Here is a 21,692-nt window from a genome sequence, read left to right on the forward strand (position 1 = left end):
GTCGCCACAGCGAACTTCTGCTTCCATCTCAACCTATCCCTGTATCCTCTTCTCTCACAATAACGTCATGTCCACTTTCTCTACATCCATAAACGTCCTGTTTGGTCTTCCTCTAGACCTCGTGCCTGGCAGCTCTAGCCTCAGCATCCTTCGACCAATACAATCAAATTCCCTCCTCTGAACATGTACAAACCATCTCAACCTGGTCTCTTTAACTTTATTACCGAAACATCTCACACAAGTTGTCCCTCAGCTCATTCCTGATCAGACAAAACCTCAACATCTTCAGCTCTGCTACCTCCAGGTCTTCCTCCAGTCTTTTCCTCAAAGCCATTATCTCTAAACCATACAACATCGCCGGTCTCACCACTGTTCTGTAGTCCTTTCTTTTCAGTCTTGTTGGTACTCTTTTATCCCGCAACACACCTGACACCTTTCTCCACCCATTCCATCCTCTTTTCCACACTCCCTGTTGCTAAATAGGGTCCCAAATTTCATTCACTCAAGACACATCTTCCATTCTACCTCTGGAAGTCTTCTTTGGCAGGTTGGTGCTTCTGGCCTGACCTAGTGCCTCCTACCAGTTGAACGTGCTTAGAAGCAATGTTTTGCAACCAGTTCTTATATCATCCAACTTTTTTTCTATTAATTATTTTGCTTAACACCAAGAGCTCATCATTGTTGTACCTCTCTGAAGGTTAACATGTGTAGTCGAAAGAATCAACTTGCTTTTTAGCATAGTTATTCAAATGTTGGAACCCTGCTCTTACTTAGAGCCTGTTGAGACCTTTCATTAAGATCCGATTTGGGTAATCTGATCACGTTAAAGACAGGTGAACACCCCCAGGATGCATTTAGATCGCATTTGAGTGATCCGATCTCTGACCACATTTGAAGGGGGTCTGGGCCGCATGTGTCCAGATGTGTCCGCATTCCTTTGGTGGCGTGAACGCACTGCGCCCTGAGTCGCATTAAAGACCGCCTATACTCAACAGGGGTGGTCCTGCCTTAATTATTGATGGGGTCATGTTAATGTATGAGGAGCAGTGTGTGGTTACGTATTTCCTCAATGACCGGTGTCTTTATTCCTGGAGATTACATTGCTTATCGACGCTTCCATGGTTGGATCTGAGTTTTGTGCACGTCTAACTAGCGTCAGGGCAGAGATCAATAAATAATAACACACAAACTTAGAGATCCATTAGAGACAGTCGCTGTTAAAATATTCTATTGCACTAGATGATGTTGGAGTTGATTTACATACAGAGCGTGAAACTGAGATCGGATCTTAATGCACGGTCTGAACTTAGTAAGTGGATGCAGTTTTGGAGGGGGTTTTGCTTAGTTTGGGTAGCCAGTGGTTGTATAGAGCTGGGCAGCATTCATTTTTTTAAATTAAACAAAATACCAAAATGTGCATTAGTACCGAAAGTATGCGCCGTACAGTTTTTCAATTTATGTGGAGTATTTTTATCACGCAATGTGAAATGTTAATCATTCAGCAGATCTGCCATTATTCTTAATTTCAATAAAAAAGTCACGGTTGTAAATCACATTTTAACTACACAACCTTACATTTGTAATAGGCTTCTGGATAATATAAAAAGCAAGGGTAGACAAAAAAGAATTTATTCAAAAAGTGTGCAATAATTGCATTTCTTCCAACAGCATTTATACATTTATGGCAAAATTTGAGGCAGCCCATAGATATAACTCTTCTCTTTTCACTTTAAAGGCTTTTCGCTGCAAATAGGTCTGCCCGTGGCACGGCACACCTGATTATTTTTAATCTGGAGCCAGCCGCAGTTAGGGCTGGCATTTTTCTTGATGAGATATGAAACTGTGGCTCAGAGGGGGAATCGACAGAGTGTTCAGCGGAATAACGAATGACGATGCGTCACTCTCTGGCTCCCACTCCGTGACAGAGGAGAGGAGGAGGGGTGAGAGCGGAGAAGGAGGGGGAGAGAAGGAAAGCAGACAGAGGCAAGACTAGAGGTAGCAGGTAAACACAAGTATGGTAATAGCGTACACCCATTTATCAGTGCTTCGTGCCCTAATCTACACTCTGATAAAAAAAAAAAACACCTTGTTTTTAGTCATTACAGGGCTTGAAATAAATGCATGAAGTGAAATGCATTAAAGCCTGCTCAGACAGATACAGACTTTGTAATAAAATGATTATCTGTCCAATTAATTTGTCAGAAAACAGTCAGTTAATGTAAAAATAAGGCTAAATAAACATAAATGTGTTTCAGTGTGTTTCCATTCATTCTTAATTTGTGTATTTAGTTACATTAGGGCAAGCCAGTAGGGCTTATTACAATATTACACATCAACTGGGCATTAATGTGTAATAACCACTTTAGTCACCAACACAAGAAGCTCATAACTTCACTAAAAAAACTGAATTCTATCTTTACAAAATAATTCAGACCCTTAATTCAGTACTTTGCAGGAAGCCCTTCGGCAGCAGTCACTGCTTGAAGTCTTTTTGGGTAAGTCCCTACAAGCTTTCCACATTTGGATTTGGGCAGTTTATCCAAGCCAGCACTTGCCCCACTTTCAAGTTGCAGAACCCGGGAACAGGTTTTCCTCAAAGACCAGTCTATATTTGCTTTCAATCTTTCTGGGCAGTTTTTGCTGTACCAGAAATGAATGTCTTTATGTAATTAGACAAGACAATCTTCTTGGTTTTGTCTGGCCTGATTGATGGCGCACAGGTATGATTTTCATTGCTAGTTCATCCATTTCTGCATAGGACTTCTCAAGCTCTGCCCTCTGAAGAATGTTGATTTCAAACTTCTTCCATTTCTATTTTAGAAATACTTTTTTTTTTATACTGTTTGCCTGATCTTTCCTTGGCCACAAATTTAGAGCATAGGTCTACAGAGAGTTCTTTGGACTTCACGGATGATTGTTTCTTCTGCCATGCAGGAGATTCAATTTACCAAAGTTGGCCTTGAGTCACTTTCATTAAAGGAAAGCTAAGGTTCACAAACGGGTTTGAATACTTTCGTAATCAGGATTAGATTTTTTTTACACAGTTTCATTTAATTTAAAGCTCCATTAAAGGCTACTTGGTGCTGATTGATTGGAAACCAGCTAGTTAGCCAACAGGGACAGGCTGGGACATTTCACATCGTGTATTTCCAGAAAAATAAATAGTTGTAAAAGCACAAAGCAAGAAAATGAATCAGTCTGTCCTTCTCCTTGATACAACTGCTGTATTCATTACCTGGTAGCCATAATGTTAGCCCTGTAAAAGACTGTTGACCTGTCCCGGGTGTACCCCGCCTTTAGCCTTATGACAGCTGGGATAGGCTCCAGCCCCTCTCGACCCTCTAGAGGAAAAATGTTGTAGATAATGAATTAAAATGCCACCTGCTGCCAGGAGACACTTCAGTCAGTCATTTACAGCAGATCCACATAAAGTGCAATTACTCATGTGGAAAATTATGTGACTCTCAGAAATTGAGACACCATCTCTTTAAAAATAATCTTTTTGTCCACATAATAGTAATTTGATATTCATTTTAAAAAAGTGTACAAGAAATAAAAATGTAATGTATGAATAGCAATGTGTAGCCAGTGTCGAAAACACCCTAGACTGGTCCATTTATTAATCTGTAATACAAGGACCATGTTTGGGCCACTGGCTATTGTAATAAACCAGATGCACTTTTCCCAAGCCTCAGGCAGACAGACCTTTCTTCAGCTCATTTGCAGAAGAATGAGCTGAAGAAAGGTCTGTCATTGGTAACTTATTATGTCATTGGTAACTTATTATGTCTGTTGACCAAGGTGTTGACCTGGCCTCCAGATTCCCAAGATCCCAAACTGATCAAGTATCTGTGGGATGATCCACAGAGGCCCCTCCCCTCAACCCATAGGACCCAAAGGCCCCCACTAACAACATTCTGTTGCCAGACACTACAGGACACCTTCAGAAGGCCCATGTTCATTCTCTGATGAGTCAGAACTGTTTTGGAGGCACAAGGGAGACCTACACAATATTAGGCCACAATGTTATGCCTGATCAGTGTGGATTAACTAGTTTGAAATCATGGATGATCACAACATATTTTGTTTAAGAAAAGCAAACATTTAAGACCTTTCCTCTCCATGTCTTGCCATGTTCTTTAACATGTTGGCTAACAGGAAACTGCCACTGACTTTAACAACTCCAGGAAGCTGGACTTGTAGGCCCAGCCCTTGACCATACGAACATCAGTGTTGTAGTTAAGGTACTAGCCTAGCTTGACCTTGGTGGCCTTGTTCATAACATACCTTTTGTAACCTGTGGATGGGTGTTCACCTGCGTTGTGGGAAGTATGCCTCGCGTATGTGCGTCTTTGTCACGGAATCTACGGCAATGCAAATGTGTGACAGCGAGTGACGGTAACGACACCGGTGTTGACTGGTGCGCGAAAAGGCCGCAGTATCAGTCTAGCACAGCCACCAAAATAACAGAGAAAGTGGTTGTATTTTGACAAAACTAATATTGCTGCCAATGATTGTTGGTATCTTATGGCATTTTGCTAAGCAATAAACTTTTAGCGCACTGTGTTAGTGATTTTGATATAGTACCTATCAACTGGTATTTCATCATTATGTGTAGTTTTATGTCCCTGCAATAATAAAAATTGTGAAGTTGTATAAAATACAAATCCATACCGGCCAAGGTGGCCTGGCCTTAGCTGTTTTAGCAGGAAAGAACTGCACCACATCTTACTTGCGTGTTTTTGTAATTTCTAATCTGGAAAAACACTCTTTTTAGAACAGTTGTGCAAAGAAGAAATAGTGAAAAGTTTATAGTGTAATTGAAGGACAGGTTTACATGTAATATCTTATTATTGTGTGCACAAAAAAGCAGTGAATAGTAAGAAGTTAATGGGTTCACTCACAGTGACCGCAAGGACATTGCATTGAAGTTAAAAAATTGTAGTGTGTCCTATTCGGACTGATTTTCTAGTGAAAATGTCCACTGCAGCAAAGTAAATATATTACAAGACATGGCTGAATGTGATATTCAGAACGCCAGGGGCGAATGAAAGAAAGCCTCATGTCCCCTTACTGTAAGCACTGCAGTTCACCGGCCTCACAAGTGAGTAATGTGGTGTCGGGGCAGCTGTCCAAGCTGACCAAAAGTGAAAGAAAAAGCACTGCTCTCCTTTTCCACGGAGAGTAGAGACATTTTTCACAACTTTAAGTTACCACTGTTGATGAGACAGGAGATTTTACCAAAGGTGTGCTCAGTAGCCTGAATAAGATTAATGAAACATGAAAGTGAGCAAGTTCATGCTCACACTGACAGGGAGGGAGAGAGGCGGAGAGGACTAGTTCTTCTGCTTTCATTAATCATACAAGGCATTACACCTGGGAAAGGCTTCGTAATCCAGATATTCAAATCAGGTACAATTAAGACATGAACTTTTCTACTTGGGCGTTAAAATGGTCCATTAATACTTTGTCAAAGCTTTTTATATTCAACCTTAGAGTCCATAGATTTTCAAATTCTATATATGAAAATGTTAAATGCACTATAGTGGTAAGGTAATTTTTTAAATGTTGTCACTGACTGTTCCTACATGGCACTTCCATTTGTGTTGTTGACTCCTGCAGAGCATATGGTCTTTTAGGGCTTGTTCAGACCTTGCGCTAATATCCGATCTGAGCGATCCGATCACTTAAAGACAGATGTGAACACCCGAGATCCAATCTCTGACCACATTTGGAAGTGGTCTGGGTCGCATGTGTCTGCATTCCTTTGCGATGTGTCCTGAGTCCATTAAAGACCACCAATACTCAACAGTTATGCTCCTATGTCAGCAGAGGTTTGCCTCGTTCATTCAGAAAAAAAACATACGGCCGTTATTATAAATGCAGGGTTTCCCGCACAATGTCAATACTATGGCGGCCCGCCAGGGTCTAATTTACTCTGCCATGGTCTCATAGCAAATCGGAAATATTTTTGCACGATTCAAACAACGTCGTTCTCAACCTGCTACTGTTTAAAACCAGATGTTTGTGCTCTTTTTATTTAAACCATGAAGAGTTCCAACTATTTTAAGAGAGTAGGTCAAATCCGGGAGGAAATGACTACAGGCGTAAGGTGAAATAGCTTAACTCTATAAGAGCTAGCATGTATTCAGTTATTATTTGTTGCTAAATCCGAAATCCGCGTTATTACGGTAATTTGAAAATGGACTATACATATGGGCTTTTATCAAGACAGTAGAATTAAAAACAATTTACAAAAAAATTCTGGAGCTACACATTTAAAGCGTTTTTCAGCATTTTTATAGCCAGGTCTGAAACTCCAGAATAGAAACACATCTCTGGACTTTGGGTTTGCCCCCCCTCCTGATCCTTCGCAGATTGAAGCCTTGCATTCTTTATTTATCAAATTCTGTATATCTGATGAAGCTGATCTTCTGATGGTTTTGCCCAAGACTCGCTTTTGGTCTTCCCAACTACTGATCCAGTTTCTGCAAATTGGAAATGGGATACAGTGGGCCCCGTTTCCCGGCCCATTCAGTCTGGCAATGATTTGATGGTGAGAAAGACAGTCTTTTACAGTTCTCACGCCATGTTATTCACATCATAATTTTTGTAGGATAACAACTCAAGGCAATTTGACCTATTGTGTCTTTGATGATTATAAGGTATTTCAAAAATATAATTGCAGAACTAGCATTTGACGACCATGACTACTATTATTTTCAAATTTTCCAATGTTTTACTCGCCTATGTCATACCATTGTCTTCAGTTACAGCCCATTTTTTTTAAATCGCACAATTTGGTGGATGAGCAGTGAATTAGGGAAAAGCTTATACTGAGAAATGAGAGAGAGTGTGAAAAGGTTCTCACACAGGGTGGATAGAATCTACGAATTCCCTTTTGGCCACAGGAGCTTTGGATGTGCAGATAATGATGCTGCAACAACACAGCAACTATGATTCAGGACATGCCCCACCCCCATACTTTTATTGCCTTTCATCCCTCAGAAACCATCAGGGGTTTCACATAATAAAGAATCAGCACTGCGATCCAACAATGAGGGGGGGGGGAACTATTTCCAAGCTGCAGGCTGAGGACTTCCAGCAGTTCATTTATCACTTGCCTGACGTATTTTTCTTTAATTTGTTTGAATTGGATATGGTCACTAGAACAGTTTAATCTGTTCTGATGGGCAAGCTGTGAAAATGACGCAGGATACCTTAAAAGGTTCTTGGTGGAACGTCCAAGAGCAGTTTCGTAAGGTGTCAAACAACGCTCAGGCTGAAAGGATGGTAAGCTTTGGGAATGCTCTGACAAATGACCATTGGCCATGGAATGTTTTAGTGCAGTGATGGCCAAGTTGATTTAAAACCATGATTTGCTCGACATACATGCGGATACACAGCTCCATCCCTCAATCTGTTTGTGTCCTCCTAGCTGCAGACTGCTTTATCACAGATTTAAAATCCCCTCCTCAGATCACAAACAAAGCAAAAGCAGGCAGGGTGAGACTATGAGACTTGCAGCCAGTCATTCTGGCTCAATGGTGATGCTCAGTGGTAAGCTATCAGCTAATGAGCACATCCTCAGTAATGGTTTCCTCTATTGTAAATGCGTTTGTTTCGTCACAGATCCCACACCACAAATACCATGCTTGTGTGACAAAGTTCCTGTGATTGACAGGACAAATTCGGATTGTAACACATTAATGAACCATAGCCGTAGTGGTCATCTCCCCAATCTTCCAGTAACATAGAGTAATTGGAGTAATATAATCAGTGGCGGTACTAGCCCGTGTAGCGCCCCGGGCACACTTCGGTAATGCCACATTGTCGTATACCGCTCAAACAACATAGCAACAGGCTAGCATAGTTATACCATCCATCATATTTCATTATTACACCATCATACTCATAAATAGATGACAGCAGCACACCATTATCTCTTCCAGTGAAGAATCACTGGTCAAGACTCAAGACTAAACCCATTCATCTGGATGGTGTACACACTGCTTCAGTATTAACGTCATTATTTAACACAAACCAGAAAATTCTGTCTGTCAAATGATGCGTCTTTGTGGTGTCATTATAAATACATCTACTGCAGAGGTCTGCTATCTGATAGATCCCCGCTCCCCTACTCCATTGGGACGACTTGAAATCAACCTTCCCCCGTCCACACATCCCGCTACGTTTGTGGCAAAGATCTGCCTAGTCATCAGAAAGAACGAGTACGGCCACTTTCAGAAGGGAAATCGTATCAAACTGACAGACCACACAAATACAACTGTAGTGGCTAGTCCTGTACTTAGCCGCTACTGGCTGATAGTGGGCTTGAAGCCGTGTTGGGACGTGTACTCAAGAAAATAATAAACCATTAGTCGGTTTTCCGTTATTTACTTAGAATGTCCTTTTTATTTTAGTGACGGTGCCTTTGGTTATAATGAAAACAAAATGGTTGAAAAAAATAAACTCTAGCACAGTCGAAAACTGTTGGTCTCCTCCACTTAATTAAGCCAAACTTAAAACACCTGTACCCACCTTCGGCCGTATGACATTCAGACACGCATGACATTTCACTGCCCCCTGGTGGCTCGGAGGAAAACAACCCTCTTAAAGAATATGTGGCTCTTACAACAACAAATTGTTGCTACCCATGTTGCCCATACCTAAATCAGCCTCTGAATACAGTGGCAAACACCAGTTACGTGTTTCATCTATGTCAAAATACAATGGACCAGAGTCCAGATAGTATGAATAGCTAGTCAGTTTTAATTAAACTATAACTGCTTTTGTTTCTCCTGGATTCTCCTTCTTGAAGAACCGGAGTCTCATGCTTATGATAGTGGTACTGCTAACGTTGTGATTATTGGTTGGCGGGGTTGTGTGTGGTTAGAGAAGCAACCTTGGACTGAAGGGTCACAGGTTTGCATTGGCTGAGGTGCACTGAGCAAGCACCTAAGCCCAAAGTTGCTCCCTGGTTGCTACCCAGGTGGTAGCCCACTGCTCAGAGTGTACACACTACTTTGAACGAATGGATGGGTAACAGAAGGTTCTAGGTTCTCCTTTTTTCAACATTCATCTGACCACGTAGTTTTTTTACCCTGCTTGTCATTGGGTCTTTGAATTTGTGCGTCTGTCCTTTGCGACATTACGCAAACACACATACTTGTTCCTGTTCACCATTGTAAGGGTCTGTCTGTTGTCAACACTGCCTTTAATTCTGCTCTCCACATCATCAATGACGAACTGTAACACATTCGTCACTCATGTTGCCCCAAGCTCTGGGATCATTTAGAAGATACAACGGGCAATCTGTCACTGTCGCTTATTCACTCGGCAGGGCATGCAGGACACAAATGTTTGCACGATGCGCACATTTACAATTCCCTCATATATTACTGTATTGTATTCATACGATATTCGGCCTCATTTTATTGTTGTTTTATTTTGTATTTCTTGCTCTGGCTGGCTCTGTTAAGAGCATAAACAACATCTGGGTAAAGCACATGGTCCATTGCCAATGTATGTACACAGTGAATGTGTAACTGGTATTTCTGATTCTGTGTCAAACCAAGAGCTGCAGATAAAAATTTACTTTTTTTGACAATCACCTGTCTTGGCTCATGCTCACAAACTAGTGAGTTGGTAGCTTTCGTAACTCAGGCAACCGTCAAGCAAATGCAACAAAAGCAGTGTGTGTAAGTGTCCAGGGCGTTCATCTAATCATAATGTTAGTGGTAGGTTTCTATTTATATAAATGTGTGCTTCATGTACCACTGTTCTGTGCAACAGCATGTTCAGTTCGATCGAGCACTTAGGCTGCAAGTAGAAAACGGCGGTTACGCATTTATGATGAGAAGGCGCACTGCTGCTGCCAGCAGCGGCTGATCAGCCACAACATTAAAACCACTGACAGGAGAAGTAAATAACGTTGCAATGTCGCCAACTGCCAGGCTTTGGGGGGGCGGGGCGCCCTCATTATATAACGGTAGGGGAAATACTGGAAAAGAAGAGTGCAACAATCCAAAACCATCCGCTGTATGGAAGTTATACAACCAGTTGCAGAGGATGTGATGTATTGAGTGTTTTATATCAATCATCAGGCAATACACCAGCATTGCATATAAAAGGAACTTTTTTTTTCACCTTAACCCCTTAATGTTTCTGTTAAATTTACCTAAAATGCCTAAGAACTGAATAAGTCCCAGACCATAAGAATGGAACTGAAACAAAAATGGATGGTGCACCCATGGTCTAACTGTATTGTTGGATGCATAGTACATATGTAAACTGACATGCTAGGGAAAGAGATTATAGAAGAGAAGTAGCAGACAGCCTTCAAACATACAGTTGAAACCACATGGTTACATACACTGTGTTAAAAGACGCATAAACATTTTTTCCTCACTGTCTGAAGTTAAATCAGACTAAACCTCTCCTATTTTAGGTCAGTTAGGATTACTAAAATTATTTCTATTTGCTAAATGCCACAATAACGAGAGAGAGAATTTCTTAGATAATTTTTTTATTACTTTCTTCAAAGTCAGAAGTTTACATACACAAAGATTACTATGTCTTCAAACAATGAAGGAAAGCCCTGATGATGATGTCATGGCTTTGGAAGCTTCTGATAGGTTAACAGACAACATTTGAGTTAATTGGAGGCACACCTGTGGATGTATTTTAAGGCTACACCTCAAACACACTGCTTCCTTGTTTGACATCATGGGAAAATCTAAAGAAATCAGCCAAGATATCAGGAAGAGAACTGTGGTGCTCCACAAGACTGGTTCATCCTTGGGTACAATTTCCAGAAGCTTGAAGGTGCCACGTTCATCTGTTCAAACAATTATACGCAAGTATAGACACCGTGGGAATGTCCAGCCATCATACCACTCAGGAAAGAGACGGGTTCTATGTCCCAGAGATGAACGTGTTTTGTTCCGAAACGTGCGAATCAACCCCAGAACAAAAGCTAAAGACCTTGTCAAGATGATGGCTGAAGCTGGTAAGAGAGTGTCATTCTCCACAGTGAAACAAGTCCTGTATTGACATGGGCTGAAAGACCACTCAGCGAGGAAGAAGCCATTACTCCAAAAGCAACATAAAAAAGCCAGATTACAGTTTGCAAATACACACAGGGACAAAGACCTTCATTTTTGGAGACATGTCCTGTGATCTGATGAAACTAAAGTGGAACTGTTTGGCCATAATGACCATCCATTTGGAGGAAAAAGGGCGAAGCTTGCAAGCCTGAGAACACCATCCCAACTGTGAAGTATGGGGGTGGTAGCATCATGTTGTGGGGCTGTTTTGCTGCAGGAGGAACTGGTGCACTTCATAAAATAGACGGCATCATGAAGAAAGAACATTATGTGGAAATATTGAAGCAACATCTCAAGACATCAGCCAGGAAGTTAAAGCTTGGGCGGAAATGGGTCTTCCAAATGGACAATGACCGTAAGCATACTGCCAAAGTAGTTACAAAGTGGCTTAAGGACAACAAAATCAACGTTTTGGAGTGGCCATCACAAAGCCCCAATCTCAATCCCATAGAAAATTTGTGGGCAGATCTGAAAAGGCGTGTGCGAGCGAGGTGGCCTACAACCCTGACTCAGTTACACAAGTTCTGTCAGGAGGGTGGACCAGAATTCCAGCAGACTATTTCAAGAAGAAGCTTGTGGAAGGATACCCAAAACATTTGACCCAAGTCATACAGTTTCATGGCAATGCCACCAAAAGAGAGGTTTAGTCTGATTTAACTTCAGACAGTGAAGAAAAAAGGTTTATGTGTCTTTTAACACAGTGTATGTCAACATCTGGTTTCAACTGTATTTATTGCAGTAGCTTGGCAAAATGTTTCCAGATATAGACTCTTCATGGTAAGTTGTTATGAAATACCTTGAATCAGAGACATTCTCCCTGAAGATTTTATCAAATCTGGCAACTGCTTATAGATCACTTCTGTAAAATGAAAGGTTCATATTAAGGTGTGTGTGCAAACAAGTGTCTCTTCATGTATTACTGGTTGTTAACTGTGGGGGTGTAAATCAGGCTGGCAGGCTTGCACATAGGGAGGATATTTGGTTTAGAAGCTCGCTCTGTTTACACCTTACAGCCCAGGCAGCGTTTCGCAGGTTGTTTCAAATTGATCTAATTTAACTTTGAGATAACACTTTCTATTTATAGGATCCACACAAAGCGGTGTAAAAAAAAAAAGTAGGTTTCCCAAACAGGTCACCCTCTCCACTTCCAAGCATTGTGTTTGTATTATGTACGCCTCCTGCTGCTTCTATTGTGAGCACTAATTGAGCAATTATATTACTAAATTGCTCAATTTAAATGTTCCATTTTCAAATTTGAAAAACAAGGACGATTATATGAAATGTCATGTTTTGATTTAACTTCATTAGTGTATCCTCCCAGCTCAAGAATACCCACTGATTTCAGTTTAATGTGATCAAAATATTTTGCAATTTTGCTAGTGTTTCCCATTACTTCAACATATCAAACATCAATGGAATAACTACAGAATGAAACTCCTTAGAGTAAAATTCCAGATCAGATCTTTGCCTATAAAGAATTTGTCTTGCTGTATGTGTGCACTGTGAACCCCACTGAAATGCAGCATGACATCGCTCAGTCTTTTTTCTCTCATTATTGTAAAAGCATCCTTTTTGATCTCCTGCAGCCGGCAGCAGTGTCTGCAGCCGAGCAAGGCCTGGATCCTCTCCAAATCACCCCATGCAGGCGTCTGTCACATAGCCACAACACAGTGAACGCTAATGGGCTTGACAATGTGTGTTAGTGGGCCATTTGTATTTAAGACGACTACAAAGGTGCATATGTGTGAATCCACACACGGACACAGTTTACAGCTCTGGCCTCAGCCCACATCCCCTTTGTCTTGTCTCACTGCTGACTCGGGTACAGGTCAGTTCAGGTTCTGATGGACCTACACCCAGACCTTCCACTCATAGGGAAGTAGAATCAAGAGACCGCCTTGCCCTTTCGGGACTTTGAAGTGTTCGAACTGATTTTGTTCAGTCGCATGTATATGCACCTTTTAACAGGTACGGTCGTTCCAACATAGGCTGTATAAAAAGTGGACGCAATGACAACTCCTCAAAAGTGAGCTCCCCCTGGTGTCTGGCTGCAGTATAGGTCATATATTTGGTGATACTTTCTGTCTTTTTAGGTAGTTAATATAATGCCGATGTATGTTCAAGTGTCCATTTTTCTACGAAGTTTTGTTTTAGTTATAGAAACAGGATGCCATGACAACCACTTTGTGAAGTACAACGTCCATGAGTAGGTCTCTTTACTTACTCAAGTGATTCTCACTATAATATGGATTGGAACAGCAGTGGAATAGGACTAGAGAACTGTGTACCAGATCTTGATCCATTCCAGGTGACTACCTCATTTAGCCGATTGAGAGAATTCCAAGAGTGTGCCAATCTGTCATCAATTTGTTGAAGATTTTTTCTGTTTAGTACATAATTGTATTTATGTTCCTTCATATTTCAATGTCTTAAGTACAATGTAGAGAAGGTGAATCCAAACTTCTGAAAGGTTCTAGATGTTATATTGGACCATAAGCACCCCATAGTTCAACCTCCATCTAAAACACCTAATTTAGTCTCTTATCCCCTGACAAAGTGTGTAGCAACATTGCAAACAAGGTATCTTGAAAGACCTTTTGACTTGCAGGGAACATTTTTTACCAACATCATAACTGTATTTACCATTATACCATGGTTAGAGTATTAAACCATTTACCATAACTGACAGAAAGCCACAAATGCACATTACATGTCCCCTTCAGCACTAATAATGTGTCACTTTCGGTCAAGAGGAATGGTGAAATGGCGGCGGTTAAACTCATTTCTCCCTCCAAGACATTCGTAATGTGAAGTTCAGTGAATTTAGCCCGTTCCATTTTTATGAGGCTGTGTTTGTGTATGGCTGGGTGTTTAATATGCACGACATCTCCTCTTTGCGCGACAGCCACTGTTGGGAAATGGTTTTGGGCCACAGTCAGCAGCTATTGATGCTGCTGTCATCTCCTCCTGTGGTCGTCCGGGATAGAAACGTACACGTTCAACCGTTTTCTGTACCAGTTTGATGGATTTGGTTGCCAAATAGACAGTTATGTTTTTAGAAGTAGTATAATACAGATATAATACAGATTTTTGTTGAAAAAATTCTGTGTTTTGGACAAATGGATGGCTATCATAGCTTTATATACACTTCACAAACTGGTAAAGGTTATCGTAGTCTGTGCGTGTGTATATTCCATTTTATTCATGTAGTTGGCCTATAGTTGTAACTATAAAAGCAATTTGACAATTTCTTCAACTTCTGTCTGTATATTGTACCCAAGCTATGACTCCACTGTGCATCTGTCTCTGTTTCCCTTCCATTTCAATACAGCTACTTGAAAGTAGATTAAAAGGTCACTTTGCTGGCTCATTTGGTAATTACCAGTGTTAATTTGCTCCCAATCAAGGGAATTAGCAATGGCCCTCGCAGTGTATACTTTTGGTGTTTCCGGCGTCATTGTTAGACTTCCTCCAGCTTTAGGCTTAGTGACATCATAGAAGTCAATTAGGTTTTAAAGAAACTCAAGGAGGCCTCTTTGTTCTACCTGAATACTTGAGTTGAGATGAATAGAGGTCCTTAAGGCTTTCTCTGAGACTCAGCTTTTGGTGGCTTCTGTAGAGCTTTAGACTCATTGTAGAGCTGTAGCGCTGCTCCATCCACAAAGTTTTAACCCAATAATGAATTCACTATCCACCATTGTTAATAATAATAGTAAAAAAGAAACAAAGAGGCATTTCAAATTCAGGTTAAAGGGAAATTTGTTGCATATATTAATGGTAATATTTAATTAAACAGATACAGAATCAGTGCCTCAAGATGAGAAAAATATAATTTCTATTCACATTCTTTAATCCTGGATCTTTTGTGCTTTTGTGACTTGGCATTAATTTGAAGCTCAAATAGAAGGAGAGTTGAGATGTGACGTTCGCAAATGAACCGAATCTTTTGACCGGCTCATTAATGCGAAAGATAGGAACGGAGCCACAGTTGCTAGCCATTCTTCTTCTTTCTTTTTTTTTTTCTTGCTGTGCAAATATCGAATGAAGTCACCTGAGTTGTCAGCTGCCTTTGCACGAGTGCCTCAGTGTGCAGCGGCCTAAAGAAGGGGAAGGACACACTTCATTTGAAGTGAGTGGCTGCCAACTCAAAAAGACAAAATGAGCTAAATAAACTCATCCCGCTAATAGAATATTGGTGGGATGTTTGAATGATTCTGATCCAAATCTTACCCTATCATTCCTCTCTGTGATTAATTCCCAGATAAAACAATAAACATAAACAAGGCGTTATTCAACAGAACAGGGTGAAAAGTGAAAGCAATAAGCCACAAGGAGGGTATTTTGATGAAATTCCTGGGTAGACTAGACTGTGCATCATTTCCCTTATTTCATAACAGACATATTGTCCACATTTTGGCACTAACACATGTCCATAAACATCACAATTTACCAGTAATGACTGTAATTCAGGTTAGATAAAACCTTAAACTAGACCTGACATCTTTCCTTTGAGTTCGTTAAAGACCTGCACCTTCATAAATTAAGTGTGTACTGATGAAGTAATTCCTTAGCTGATGAGCTGCCAAACATCCTTAGTACTACATTTATATACATTACATGCTCAAATGCCTGGTGATGGACGTATCAAAACCTTTGGGACTGTTAACACACTCACTGCAGAGACTAATTTCATTGTTTCATTGTTCCTTGTGGTGTTGAATCTTACCTCTGCAGTTGTCCTCATCTCAGATTCTGTTAGACAGTGACCTTTGTGGTTGCTGGAGGAACTATCAGAACTTCTTTCTTGAAGGATGGCCCTCTGATTAATTTTGTCAGTGAACCAGTATGTCACATGTTGCTTGCATGATGAAAGAGGCCCTGTTCACACCTGTAAGCAAATCTAAAATGTGCAAACCAGCTGGCATCCATCACCATTTACTGCTGTTTCAGAACCGTCAATCGGCCTGTTTGTTGTGTGCAGTGCCCGTGCCCCAGAGGTGGTTCTAGCCTATTTAGCGACAATGGGCGAATTTCCCGTAATGGCGTAAAATCATATCAAATTGACGGGACGTGGCCTACAGGGCCGATCACACAAATGTAACAGTTATTTTTTTCCCCCCCGAGTTCCCCTGACGATACGGCATCCTGGACGGCTGCCCATGTCGCCCACACCTAAATCTGCCTCTGCTGCGCCCAACAGCAATGTGCCAGCAAAGAGTTTGGATAGCTTTAACCCTGCAAGCATCCGTATCACAACATTTTTCCCAATTTTTTAGTGAGTCACTACTAAACTAAACTACTCATTTTAAAAGTAGTTAAAAGCCTCTCTATTCATAATAGCACCCGCAGATTGTAATAATTAGTCTTTTCAGTTGCAGAGAGAGGACATGGGGTTGGATAAAAAAAAAATATTTTTTATGGATTTACCATGCACCACTTTGGCAAATTTAGGGTTTACACAGTATTCTACTCAAATAAGCCCCTTACCAGTTAATCTCTGCACTGAACATGTCTGTTGTACCTACCAGCATAATCAGCAGTCCTACAACTCCTGTGTCTACATTGCGGTACAATGTAGAGTATAATTGTTGTACATAAAAATCAAATGCCAGTTGTAGGAATGAAATGTTTCGTATCCATTTATTAACGAAGACGTGTTGGTGTCGATATGTACGGCAGGGGTGGCAGAGGACCCGGGACACACCCAAGACCTGCCATTCATTCTCAAATACTCCAGTACACACTGTCTACACAGCGCATGGAATCCCATTGTCTGGCAAAATGCACTCAGCGGCCCCGGCACAAAATGACTAAAACCCTTAACAAAGCTATCAGGCTGAGAGGACTGACCCATATTTCTTGAATCTCGTTCCGTTCCTGAGACCAAGCTGTCAAGTGAGTCTGGAGATAAAGTGCACAGAAAGGTCCATTTCAGTCAGGTCTCAGTAGTGGTCTTAAGAAACCTACAAGTTGGGGCGCTCTTTTTGTCGAATGTCCTGTCTGTCATTAAAAAATATCCTTCTCCAGTCCAGGATAGAAATGATGGCGGTGATAAGTTGGTGAAGACAATTTTAAGTACCTCTTAGAAAGTATAAATATCAAATTTACTAGTGTTACTGTCTTAGTGTTACAAACAGTTCAGTAGTGCTTAGATTATCAGATGATGTAGCTTTATGTATCCAATTTAAAATGATAAGTTCGGTGTTTAAAATATTAAAATTTCAATTTGTGGGAACCCAGATCTTAGTTAAATCAATTTTGTTCCCTGCTTTATCATTAAAATAGAATTAAATCTACCTGGGTGGCTTAAAAAACTGAATCATCTGCTTCCTGATTGGTCTATGTCATGCTACTTTGTGGGTACATTGTTACTGTTCAGTCATATTCAAGGACGGTCGCCACAATACAGTATGAAAACTTGGGTTTTAGGAGCTTTGTATCTGAAAAAGGATGTTTTTTTCAGTGCCTTCATTTTGTATTACAAATCTTTTCTACACATTTTAGATTTTTTCACACAAATCTGTTTTTGTAGGTTTACAAAAGGTTGATTTTAAACCACAAACTCTTCACTTTCCAATCTCCATGCTGTTAATGCATCTTCCTCGTGCTTGAGCTCTGCTGAAGCAGCGTCGCCATAGCCGCCGATTTTCCTGAATCAACGTTCGGGGTTAAAAGTGTGTTTGGCTTTTGTTGTAAACAGAACAAAAAAACACAATTAAAATGCACATATCATATTGGTTATACAAGTGACAAGATAAAATCAAATGAACAACCTGTTTTACAAGCAATTCTCACATAATGTTACATTTTAATGGAAGAATCGTGTCATTTTGTTTCCCTCTTTCAGCTAGACACAATTTATTTTAATAGAGTCTAATTTAACTCCATTATAAACTACAGGCACAGACAGGAGCACTAGAAGACAATCCAAACTGATCAAGTATTTGTAGGATGCACCAGAGGCCCCTCAACCCAAACCATAGGCCCCCCTCGAACAGCATCCTGTTGCTAGACCCCACATGACACCCTCAGAAGGCCCTGATGAGTCACAACTGTTTTGGAGGCACAAGGGAGACCTACACGATATCAGGAAGGTGGTCATAATGTTATGCCTGACTGGTGTACCTACATTGCTTAGCAGCAGCCAATAATAATAGCAACATTGATGTAACGCAAGTCTTATATCACATTCCCCACGTCAGTAGTCTTGGCAAACATTGAGTCATCATCTCTCTGACTGTCAGCCATAACATTATGATAATATTAGCCTGGATTAATTTCCACTCTACACTATGTATTTTATCTGCCCAGACTCTTGCCCCTCTGTTCAGTGAAAGAATATCTCTCATGCGGTGACAGAAAATATGAAAAAACAAAGCCATTTCAGTGGGGCTACGAAGTTGAACCCGCTGAAAAGGGAAATGGTAGTCCTGCTTTTCATTTTATGGTGAAATGCCGAATTACTGAAATGCTTTAGATGTAATAGGCTTATAAGATAATATCATTTTTTTTCCCCCCTCTCTCCTGTCTTTGTCAGTGCTTGGTGTTTGAAGACGCTCCCAATGGCGTGAAAGCGGCACTGGCTGCGGGGATGCAGGTGGTGATGATTCCTGACAGCAACCTGAACCCCAGCCTTACTCAGGAGGCGACGCTGCGATTGAGGAGCATGGAGGAGTTTGAGCCGCACCTCTTTGGCCTACCGGCATATGATTAAACTAGATACCGTAGCTGAAAATCAATCGTTGTAATTCAGTCTCTGTGTTTTCACTCCGTTCTTCGAAAGAAACCGTGATAATAAAGATGAGTGTGTCGTGGGTGAATGGTCATGTACTTTGTTGATAGCAGTGGATGACAATCAATCATGCGTGCTTTTTAAAACAATCTTTGTGTTAGGGTTGTGACGACCGCGGACGAAGCGAATCAATTGACTGGCTCTTTAAAATAAACGATGGGAATTACATTTTTTTTTTTGCTGTGTTTAAAAAAGATGCACACAGAAGCTCCTGCTTTGCTAATCTGCTGAGTGAGACGGTGTTGGTGATGGAGATGGTGGTGAAAATGAACAAGTCTTTTCAACGGCTCTTTGAAAGAAATGGGTCCACAAGCTCCAGCTCCCTCCAAAAAGCCATAAATCCCATCTCTACTTTGTGTCACAGATTATTTTGTAATTTAAAGGGGAATTACCGTTTTTTACAACCTGGACCTTATTTCTGGCATAAAATACGACCGTTTATTCACCCATATAACTTTGGTGTTATTTGGAGTCGTTCGGAACAGATTTAGATCCAACGGAGCGTCGCGTATACATATAGTGGGAGTGAATGGGGCACCGAAACACAGCCTCTAAATAACGCATTATCTGCCGCAAAACTAATTTATTTCACCAATATTTTGTTATGGCACGCTAGTGCTATTCCCCGTTGAGTCCGGAGTTACCTGTTATCATCATCCGGGGTCTGTAGATTGACCTACTAACCTCTGACCTGGATGATGTCATCACTGAGCGTCGCGCACACCCGCAACGGTTGGCTTGTTTACCTAGAGGCTGCATTGCGGTGCCCCAGTCACTCCCACTATATGGATATACGCGGTACTCCGCTGGATGTAAATATCGTCCGAATGACTCCAAATGACACCAAAGTTATATGGGTGAGTAAACAATCGTATTTTATGCCAGAAATAACGTACAGGTTGTAAAAAAAAATAACGGTAATTCCCCTTTAACCCTATAGGGCTGAGTTTTATTCATATTTGCCGCCGAAACTTTCACCACCATTGTACTTTTGCTCGTGAATGCAAAATGTATTATATCTGCCCGAAACATTAACAATTCTTTTGATCCAAATATAGAATGTTTAAAATGTAATCTTTTTGACAATGCGAAGCGGGACGTTTTGGTGTCAGAACTCCTACCTACAAACACTCCCTGACAAACTATAGCCTGGTGTTAAATGACAAGTCTTTTTCCAAACAGCAGTTCAGATTGCAGTCAGTCAGGAATGTCTATAACACATGCATCTATGATTATGATTCAATAGCTTATAGTTAAGCTATTGAAATGCCAAAGACACTACTCCTCCAGTAAAGATGCAGAGTTGTTATCACTCTTCCTGCTCTTGTATGCCTCTTGTACTACACTTTCCATGTACCCCTTCACCTTGCTTAATAAGGTGCCACTGGAGGAGCCTGCTGCCATGGCTCCATCAGGCTGCTCAAATAGGATTTCGCTGCACTTCTATCCGCTTCCCCTCCATGCCTTCCTGCCCTTTCATTCTCAAGGACGGGCTAATCTCTTTTTTTTTTTTTTTTTTCCTTTTCCTGCTTACGCTCTCCTCACTCTGTAATTTTACATGTCATTTACACACTCCTGGCCTGAACTGTGATTTTACTTATTTTTTTTATTGTGAATGACTCCTTACAATCTAACTGCACAGTGACTGTTTTGTTTTTGATTTTGTATTATTATAATTTGGCTTTATTATTTTAATGTAGATTTAAATTTAAAGATGCTTGACAAAAAAAATAAAAAATCCGCATTTACACTGTAAAAAAAAAAAAATTAAAAAAATCCGCTATGCAAAATTTATTATGTAATAAATAAATCAGTAAAACTAGCCTGAACCATAATAATGATGCAATTTCCATTTATTTTTAATTCATTTTCTTCTTGACTTTGGTTTCAGATTTAAATAGACTACGAGTTATTTTCAGCCGCATTGCATATTTATTCTAAGGCCTTCCTTCACATGTTCAGAGAATTTAACTTGTGCATGTATAGGAGATGTGATTATTCATTTTTAATTTATCTGAGCACTTAATATAAGTCGCATAGCTTCAGTTCACCCGTCACATACAGTTCGCTGATAATCAGATGAGGGCCAATTATACACAACCACCGCAGGTTTTACAGTGTTGCTGCTGAAAGGAACATATCAAATATTTGAAAAGAGACCTCTAAAATATTTATTTATTAAGGTGCAAGACAAATGGTTGTTCTACTCCAACCAGATGCCATCCTTCAGATGTGTGCAGGGTGCACAAAATGTAACTTACCGTGCTCATCAATGCCAAGCTGACTATTCACCGCAAGCACACCAATGTTAGTTTTATGGTGAAAAATGTTGTCTTTGCGCTATCCGCTCCAGCTGAACGAATGAGCTGCCTTTGTAAATACATACTAAAAGATTTAACATGAAAGCTCGGATTAGATTAGATTAGATACAATAATGTATTTTACAGATGGTGACATTGCATACAAAGGCTTAAATGGACATGACTTTGCCCTATAACAGAGACAGCTGTGCAAGTTGGAAGACTGTCATGCAAAGCATGAAAATGGGAGAAAACAGAAAAAGGGAATTGTTTAATCTTCAAGAACAAGAAAAAAATACGGTGGTGTTATGAGATATGTCACGCATTGAGTCTCTACACTAGTTATTGCATACTTTCCTTGCAGCGGCCTGTACAGTTTACATATTGAATGTTTTGGGGGGTGAACAAAGAAGGTACAACGAAACAGTCAAGAAATGTTTTTTTTTTTTCTACAGATAAATCAATTTGCTTGGCCGTGTTTGTCTAATTAAC

The 21,692-nt window shown here is 40.5% G+C and overlaps 1 protein-coding gene across 1 annotated transcript in view; it reads left to right on the forward strand.

Moving 5' to 3' along the window:
- pudp (pseudouridine 5'-phosphatase) overlaps positions 1-21,197 on the forward strand; it is a 36,427-nt gene extending 15,230 nt beyond the window's left edge. The window contains exon 4 of the mRNA XM_084574558.1: positions 18,646-21,197. Coding sequence (XP_084430684.1) covers positions 18,646-18,822 — 177 coding nt within the window. The 3' untranslated portion in view covers positions 18,823-21,197. The remainder of the gene's footprint in view (positions 1-18,645) is intronic.
- The last annotated feature ends 495 nt before the right edge of the window (positions 21,198-21,692 follow it).

Source organism: Chelon labrosus (genome assembly GCF_963514085.1).
Source record: "Chelon labrosus genome assembly, chromosome: 24".
NCBI classification, from domain to species: Eukaryota; Metazoa; Chordata; class Actinopteri; order Mugiliformes; family Mugilidae; genus Chelon; species Chelon labrosus.